We start from the raw sequence: 9,151 nt of genomic DNA on the forward strand, positions 1-9,151 counted from the left end.
AAGTTATTTCTCAAATAATTACCCAAGTAAATGTAACTATGTAAAAGTAAATTTAGTCGGTTACTGTTTACCTCTGCTCTTTTTATTAACTAAATTAGTAGGAGGGATACTGTTTATAATTATAAATATATGTTTAAATATCAAGCTAGTATCCCGATCAACATTTCATTCCAGTTGGTGGCGCTAATGCACCAGAACGTTCCTTGCCAGCCGCCGTTACCAGAGAAGAAGAAGTTGTAAAGGAACACCCGCCATTCAGGAGCGCTTCAGTTCAGTTTTCACGTTTAAACCGCCTCTCTGTTTGCTGTGTTAGCTGCAGTCAGCTGCAGAAACATCCACTGGACGTTACAGAAATTCATTTTAACTGAACTTAGCGGCGGGAATCTCGCTAAAAGCCAACATGACCCAACAAGCCGCGGCTCTTCAGACCTACAACAACGAGCTTGTCAAGTGTAAGTCTCTGCGTTTACATTTTAACTGCCTAAATAGATGTTTTCTGTTTTTAAAGCGGGTTGTCATGTTGTTTCGGTTCAAAATCTGCTCCCCGTAAACAGCGTAACAGTAAAACGATCAGTTTTAACTGGGCGTACTTTCATAAAATAACCCTTTCACGCTCTGTAAATGATTTTAGTTGTAAAAACAAAGATTTAAATTTTGTGTAAACCACAGCCTAAATCTGTTAACCTTCAAGACAGCACAGTACAATCTGATTAACGCTCACAGATTAAGATATCAAGTTAAAGTCATCAGCTTCTAATTCTCTGCACTGCACATTGATGCAGCTGTAAGCATTAATTTAGCTGTAGCTGTAACTTTTAATCACTTTTCTGAAACATCCATCCTCATCTGAGTGAAGAAACGGTAGAAAAGCCTGGATGAAATCCTTCTTGCCTCATATAATCTGTTTAAGGTCTTGCAGCCTCTGAGGACGGTTAGTCTGAGATTATTTTTAGGCTGAAGTTTTAAATATAGCTCTTTATTTCATGTTAAAGGTTGTGGTGAACAAAACCTATGTCATAAAAAAGTTAAAGGAAGTTTTAATTTTATTTGCAGTAATGATAAAACCATAAGTCTTTTGCGACAAGTTAGAGATGCACCGATCAACTGGCCAGAGATCGGAATCGACCGATTTTTTTTGTTTGTTTTTTCTTGATCAGCTCTCATTGGTACGATGGAGTATTATTATTACATATTTTTTCTTGCACTATTATGACTGTTTTCTTAAATTATAATTTTATTCTCTTATTGTACATTGGATACCGAATGCTAAAAAAAAATAAATTTCATCCTCTTAAATGCATTGCGGCCGACCACCAGGGGGCTCCACTCATCTCTAATCTATGAAATGTTTTGATTAAAACAAATATGCTAGCAGCAAACCATTAAAACGCCTCCTCTCATTGCAGGAACATAGCAGGTAATTTTTCGACGGTTCTTTTAAGAACAACCTTCTCTTCCGTCTCGTCAGGTATCGAGGACCTGTGCTCGAAGCGGGACGAGCTGAACCGCCAGATCCGGCTGGAGGAAGACGAGAAGGAGCGACTCCAGCAGGACATCCGGCTTCTCTCTGAGAAGCTGAGCCGGGTCAATGAGAGCATGGCGCAAAGACTGACCACCAGGGCCAACCTGGACCGCACCATCGCAGAGACGGAGGCTGCATACGCCAAGGTATTCATGTTAGCTTAATAATATAATGCCAAGGTATTCATGTTAGCTTAATAATATAATGCCAAGGTATTCATGTTAGCTTAATAATATAATGCCAAGGTATTCATGTTGGCTTAGCATCATAATGCCAAGGTATTCATGTTAGCTTAGCATCATGATGCCAGGGTATTCATGTTGGCTTAGCATCATGACGCCAAGGTATTCATGTTAGCTTAGCATCATGACAACAAGGTATTCATGTTAGCTTAATAATATCATAATACCAAGGTATTCATGTTAGCTTCGCATCATGACACCAAGGTATTCATGTCAGCTTAGCATCATTGTGGGTCTTATTGCAGGTAGTTGCAAAAAGTACAGGAGAGTTTTTGTTTCAAAAACTGCAAATTTGACATCAATACTTGTGGATTTCGATAATTATTGATTTGTTTTTTGTTTTAAATATCTGGAATATTACAAAACTGCTGACTGCTTTATCCAGTTTCCTCCCCAAGCCGTTATTTGCTTTTTTTTTTTTTTTTTTTTTTTTTAATCAGTTTTGAGGCACAGTGAGGAAACTTGAAACTGCTGCTGCATCAGTTACTTAGCAGGTCGTTGCTAGGCAACCAAAGTTGGGAGGGGAACTTGAAACTGCTTCTTACCCAGAAGGTTGTTGCTAGGCAACCAGAGAGTGAGTGAGTCAGTTAATTCCACCAATTTTTATATTCAGTATTCCGAATATTGAATATTAAATATTCTATCAGACGTATTATCTATTGATATTGATTACATGTCTGTTGCGATATCAGGTTTTTTATTTTAATTGCAAAATTGTGTTTTTTTTGACAAAGTTTTGTGTACTTTTGTAATGGAAACTTGACCAAGCCAATACCAGTGGGGAAAAATAAGTTTTTAAGTTTTTTTTCCCCACATCCTTATAAAGCCTTAAATGAATTCTTATCTGACTTGTTATTGCTGAACTCCCTTCGTCCTCTGGCTAATTACTGAAAACAGAAACTCCTGAACTGGTCTGACTGGGAAAACATCAGGAAGACCAGGAAGCCATGACGCTCTGGTCAATGATCTCCTTCTAGCATAAACAAACAACACAATAGATATTTAAGATTAGACACTGAGTTTTATCGTCTTGTGGATGGTGAATGCCGCTCAGCTCCTGGTGCGTTTAGGGGAGGTGAGGCAATCCAGGAAGAAAAGATGGCCGAATTTAGACTAAAGACGTTGTCTTTTCTTAAAAAGCTTTTTAAATAAATGCCAAAACAGTAAATATAAAATGAAAATTTCTTAAGGAAATGAACTTAATTATTGAGGAAAGTATCATAAATCAAGTATAAATCTGAATGATTTTTTTTCTTCCACTAAACTTTCTACTAATATGCTTAAAGCTTTTTTGACAATGAAGCTGACTGCACAAGATATAAAGTTTAAATAATTATCTACGGTAAATTTACTTAAATGTATATTCAAGTACATTAAAATCTAAATAAACATTCTGTTAAAGTTTTTTCTTCCACTAAACTTTACTTTTAAACACCCAAACATAAGATGCAGGATTCAAAATGGGTATTACAACAGACAGAAAATGTATTTTCAAAATAATTAGGAAAGTATTATAATTCAAGTATGAATGAAAATTACCCTTTAATTCTTACAGTTTTTCCTTCCACTTAACTTTCCACAAAACATGCTTGGATATAGAACTCTGTGCAGCTTTTTTTAACAGAAACATAAATTGAGTTTTCTTCATTTTGCTTCCAAAAATCCCTTAAATGAACAGAAACATTGGAATAAATGATGTGAGGAAATGTTCTGGCCTGTTTTTATTTCATCTGCTTTCATTGTTTTTCCTCTGCAGATCCTGGAGAGTTCCCAGTCTCTCCTGAGTGTCCTGAAACAGGAAGCGGGAAACCTCAACAAATCCCCTGAGCAGTGGAAAAAGTAGCACCAAGAAAAACACTCTGAACTCTGCTGGACCGTCATTTTGCACTTTTAAACCCACTTTCCTGTGTTCATTTTAATAATATATATATATTTTTTTCTCATTTTAAAGTAATAAATGTTTGATTCTTTCCAGTCACTCATTCACAGCACATGTTTTAATTCAGGTTGTTTATTCAGCTTTTATTATACAAGTATGACATCTTCTTATTGTTTTTTCAGCTTACAGTAAGCACATAGAGAGTTACAGACAGGAAGTGAGTAAAAATGAACCAGGAAGTGAGGCGTTTGGTTTCAGATGGAGAGCAGGAAGAGGTGGATGGATCATCAACACGCGCAACGCCTCCACAGCAGCTTAGCCACAGCAGCCAAAATTTAAAAAAAAAAAATCATGACCCTTGAACTCTCCCCCCCACCCCCATATTCACACATTTACAACCTGGAGTTTAGCAAAAGTAAGAACACTTCCGCTAATGTGCTAATAGGAAAGCTAATGTTTGGTTTAGCATCTCTGTGCTAACCTCTAGCACTCTTAGCTTCTCCTAATATTTATTCAGGTAAATTCTAAAGTGCTGCTTTGTAAACCTTCAGTTGAATAAAATTAGACATTGCAGTCCTGAACACATTGAGCTAATTCTTGGGTTAGCACTTTAGCGTTTTTGCTTACCATCTTACCATTAATAATATTCATGCAGTTGAATTCCAAAGCGCTAATTTGCCTGGACGTTTTGTAAACTTTTGCTTGAATAGAGTTTGATATCTGCAGTGTGAGAGACACTTGAGCTAATCTGCTAACAGCAGAGCTAATTTTGTTTTCTGGTTTAAGCGTTTTTGCTAACCCTTGGTGCTTTTAGCTTCCCCTAAATAAATTTTGTCTGGATGAATCCTAAATTGCTAATGTTGTAAACGTTCAGTTGAATAAAGTCTGACATCTGGACCCACTTGAGCTAATATGCTAATAGCAGAGTTAATTTTTCCTATGTCGTTTTTGCTAACTTTGAAAACATTTAGCACACTTAGCTTCCCCTATCATGTTGTTAACATGTTTGTTAACACGGCTGAATTAAGCTCTTTAGCATTATATTTAGTTTTGTTGTAGCGCTTTAGCATTAGCAGAACTAATGTTTGTTATTAGTCCTTTACTTTTAGTGCAAATAACATTTTATTTTGGGCTAAGAGAGTAAATTGGCTTTACTGGAAATGCACACCACACTTTTCAGATTTCAATTCACAACTATACATTACTTGTGTTGGTTTTTCACATATAATCTCAGTAAAATACACCGGCATTCAGCCCACTTTACTCCAATACCCCTAAATAAAATCGACCACAACCAATTATCTCATCAATAAAAATTTAAATCACATCCCAAATGATTAGGATTGATTTACTGTGATTTGCCAAATAATTTCAGTTTTGTTAAAACTACTATAATTCTGCATTTTTTTAATAATTAAATGACTTCTGAAGGTTTAAAACATAAACCTCACCACTTTAACTCAAAGTTCAGTTTAACTGCATCGAGTAGTACAGTATGAAATGGAAGGAAAATATATCTGAAAAGTGTGGTGTGCATTTGTATCCAGCCTCATTTTACTCAGATATCCCTAAAAAAAACAATTTACCTTCAAGGTGACTTAATATTCAGAATTATGTAGAATTTAAATTAATAAAGCCGTTCTGCGGAGATTTGCACCTCATAATTAAAATCCCAATAGAATTTGTTTTAAAGTTAAGACTTTAAATTTTAACATTTGTATTTTACATAATTAGATTCCTAATCATTTTAAAAAGGTCTTAATCTGAAGTTTTGCAGGATTTCTGAAAAATATTGAAGGATTTTTCATTTGATCATCTTCAGTCCAGTGAAATAAATTAAATAAGGCAACAAATTAAGGACAAAAGTAGAAATGCGAGAAAATAATTGAATTCCCTGTAATGGATCTCTGAGCCAATGGCTTCTGCATCACTTTAAAACCAGCCAAGAAAAGGCTTTTTGTCCCTTCCTTCTTTCCTTTCAAACCCAAATACCTAAACCATTCAGTTCCAGCTGATTTGTCTTTATTTTCATGACTTATGGAGATAAATGGCTATAAAAAGGCCCAATATTTCCTTTAGTTCAGAGTTCCATTTTCTACCAGCCGTGATTACGATAAGGAAACGTGCTAATGGATATTTATTGGCTGTGGTGGGCACACTAATGCTAATGTGCTAGTAGCATAGCTAACTTTGAAAACATTTAGCATACTTAGCTTCCTCTCATTTAAATTCTAAAGCACTAATTTAGTTGGCTGTTTTGTAAACTTTCAAATAAAGTTTGATATCGCCATAATATCGACTTAGATCTCCAGCTTTTGCTAAACACCATGTTGGTGTAGTGCATTAGCATTATCCTCTGGTAAATTTCACGTGGGTGTAGCACCAGTTTCTGCTAAATTCCATGTTGTTGTAGAGCTTTAGCGTTAGCTTCTACTAAGCATCATGTTGTTGTAGCACTTTAGCATTACCTTCTGCTAAATTCCTTGTTGGTACAGCGCTTTAGCATTAGCTTATGCTAATTCCTTCTTGGTGTAGTGCAAGTTTTTACTAAATTCCATGTTAGTGTGGCACATTAATATTAGCTTCTACTAAGCATGCTGTTGTAGCACTTTAGCATTAGCTTCTATTGAATTTTTTGTTGGTGTAGCAATTTAGCATTAGCTTCTGCTAACTTCCATGTTAATAAAGCGCTTTAGCAATAGCAGAAAGAATGCTTACTACCAGTGCTTTGGGATTAGCGCAACATTTCGGCTAGTTGTGTCCACCACTGTGTCTGGGGTCATACAGAAGCAGATATTTAGTGGGTAAGAAGCATCCTGTTGATTGGCCAATCATGGTGGATTGCTCCTTTCTGTACCAGAAAAATATGGTTCCCAAACATCCAGAACCAGAAAACTGCAAACAACCATCAGAACAAATAAACTTGGGGCTAATTTGGGCCTGCTGCGGAGCCGTGGATATGTGGTCACAGTGACGAGGCCGACAATCATGAGACTTTAATACAAGGCTGCGACAAACATTTAAAAACAGAAGCAAGCATGGCAAAAATCGGCAGTGCATTCCTCCGGTTCGGCTGGAGAGTTTCACTTCAAAATGGCGTCCTTCTGCGTTTTACCGGCACAAAAGTACCGCTTAGTTTTCATGGGTTTAGCGGTTCAACCCTCCAGTTCGGCTTCCTGCTCTGCGAATTTCCTCCATCGCTTGTTTTTATGACTCATCAGGTGCAAAATGCAGCGTAAAAACAAAAGAATGACAGTGCAAAGACATTCAGCATCAAAGACTCCAGGAATTAAAAAAAACGATAATCCAGCTTCCAGGAATGGAAATAATCCAGGTGATTGTGGAGGAAAAGTTTGGGAATACTGGTGGAGGGACGAGTGTGAGGCCAGCACAGCAATATTTTAATCAGTTGGCGCAATAATGAGGTCAAGAAAAACATAATCATCTCGTATAAAAACAAAATCTTAAAAAAAATTCAATTCAAGCATAAACAAAGCCGATTTCTCAATCCTTTTATTCGCACTAGGCATGGGCTGGCAGAGGAACGTGAAGGTCTACCAAACGTTTAGAGTTAAACTTTATTTTGATGCTTTGTTAGATCAGCCAGATCAGAACATCAATTATAGAAAATCTCTTTTTTTCCCTTATTAAAGACATAGTTTTCAATCCACTTTGGGGTTCCTCAGGGCTCCATTCTTGGCCCATCAGTTGCTTTTAAACTACTCAAGCTTGTACTGGTTAACAGAGACGATAGGAAAAAATAAAGCAGACATTTTAACCCCTCGCTGTTAACGTTACTTTAAATTAATAACTCAGCCATTTTTGGTCTTTTTCTCTCTTTACATGTGGGGTTCCTCAGGGGTCTATCCTCAGTCCCAGTAGTTTTTTTTTTTTAGTTTTTTTTTTTAGCTACTTTTACTTAAATATCAAAATGAGATGCAAGAGAAAAAGTTCTTGTCTGGATTCTGGTTGGTGCAAAACAAAGATGACCAATTAATGGGTTAGAAATCAAAATAAGAATAAAAGTAAGACATTTTAACCTCCAGCTGGTATTCAACTTCAAACTAAAAACTCCCATTGATTTCTGGTACATGTGTCCATCTACATGTGGAGTTCCTCTGGGCTCCGTCCTCGGTCCCATTTATTTGATGCTCTCATTTGGTTTGATCCACAGTTACTACAAAGCAGTGATTCTTATCTTCTGTACATCATTCAAAAATAAGTGATTCAAATTTCTTAATTATTCCCTAAATTTGTCATAAAATTCTCTAAGAGACTAAACCAGTCAGTCATTTCATTCAGGTGTGTTGGCCCAACAAAAAAATTTATAAACTCCATGTTTATGTGATTAGTTTTGAAAACACGGATTGAAAATGCTCTAATTCCCCAAGGTTCCAGAATGTGACAGCTGAGAATATTTTTTCCAGTCATGATTCCATATCTGAAGCTCCGCCCACATGCCAAACCTGACCAGAAGTTTGAAACAGAAAAAAATAATCAGATTTTATTTATTCATTTTTTCCCATTTCAAGTAATTTTTTTAGTTTCAAAATGTATTTGTTTATTTTATTTTTTTAAACAAATGTTATGGCCCCAGTGAAGCTCCATAAGGGACAGAATTTTGATCTAGACAACAGCTGAAGGTAAAACTCAATCATTTTCATTTTTAATTAATTGTTAAATTGTGAAAGAAGGAAATTAAATTGGTCTAACGATGAATTAATTACAGTTTCTATGTCATCATGAGAAACTGATTATATATTATTTATTTAGTACAGGGGCCATGCCCCCTCCTGGCCCCCATCTAGAACCGCCAATGGCTGTAATAATCAATATGTGACAATTAGATTATATTCTACATTTTAACTTTTAATTGATTTTGCAAATACCAACCCATGCCTAGTTCCGGCCAACGTTTCATGATTTATCCTTCAAACAACCGGAATGTCAAAGTATTCGAGGTCTGACTTTTAAAAAATCAAGTAAGAAGTTTTTCCTCCTGGTTTCCTTCACACATGCAAACGAAAACCTCACAGAAATGAAGTTGGAAAAAAACGTCGAATCGCAACATTTAGAAGAGTTCACATAAACACATTCTGCAGAGCCATGATTTGTTTGGACCGTTTGGACATACAGACATATTATCATTATTAATATAATTGGCGAAGGTCACTTTTTTCCAGAGCATTCGATACGGAATAAAAGCTGCTACTGATCAACAGGTGTCTGCTTTACGGCGGCAAATCAGGCCGATGTAAAAAAAATTGAAAAAAATTCCACTAAAATATTCAGATAATTTTAGATTAAGCTCAAAAATTTAAGAAAAAAACAGAAAATTCTTTTTTAAAAAGTTGAAAATTTTCGATTTTTGAAACTTAGTTTCAAGTTTCTTAAAGCAAATGTTTTACTTTTTGAGCTCCATAATTTTCAAGTTTTCTTCTGGAAAACTTCTGAGATTAATTTCAAAATTTAGGAGGTGTTTTTATTATTTTTTTTAGCAATTTTTGT

General features: G+C 35.7%; 1 protein-coding gene across 2 annotated transcripts; it reads left to right on the top strand.

Annotated features, from left to right (window-relative positions):
- Positions 1–209: 209 nt before the first annotated feature.
- ssna1 (Sjogren syndrome nuclear autoantigen 1) lies at positions 210–8,907 on the top strand. 2 transcript variants are annotated; one of them, XR_001659205.1, is made up of 5 exons: positions 210–452; positions 1,469–1,668; positions 3,521–3,603; positions 3,826–4,216; positions 4,250–8,907. XR_001659205.1 is itself a non-coding variant. In XM_016662806.1 (4 exons), exons 1-4 carry the CDS (start codon positions 401–403, stop codon positions 3,833–3,835), a joined length of 345 nt encoding a protein of 114 aa, XP_016518292.1. In that variant the 5' UTR covers positions 210–400; the 3' UTR covers positions 3,836–8,907. The 2 variants fall into 2 exon arrangements, 1 of the variants encoding a protein (XP_016518292.1); XM_016662806.1 differs by having other exon boundaries at positions 3,826–8,907.
- The last annotated feature ends 244 nt before the right edge of the window (positions 8,908–9,151 follow it).

The sequence above is a fragment of the Poecilia formosa genome, unplaced genomic scaffold, assembly GCF_000485575.1.
Source record: "Poecilia formosa unplaced genomic scaffold, Poecilia_formosa-5.1.2 Scaffold390, whole genome shotgun sequence".
Classification (NCBI taxonomy): Eukaryota; Metazoa; Chordata; class Actinopteri; order Cyprinodontiformes; family Poeciliidae; genus Poecilia; species Poecilia formosa.

Excerpts from the sequence above, each read along its gene's own strand:
- ssna1 (XM_016662806.1), top strand. The coding sequence starts at position 401 with ATGACCCAACAAGCCGCGGCTCTTCAGACCTACAACAACGAGCTTGTC. Across the intron at positions 453-1,468 it reads CAACAACGAGCTTGTCAAGT|GTATCGAGGACCTGTGCTCG; the intron begins GTAAGTCTCTGC and ends CCGTCTCGTCAG. Across the intron at positions 1,669-3,520 it reads CGGAGGCTGCATACGCCAAG|ATCCTGGAGAGTTCCCAGTC; the intron begins GTATTCATGTTA and ends TTTCCTCTGCAG.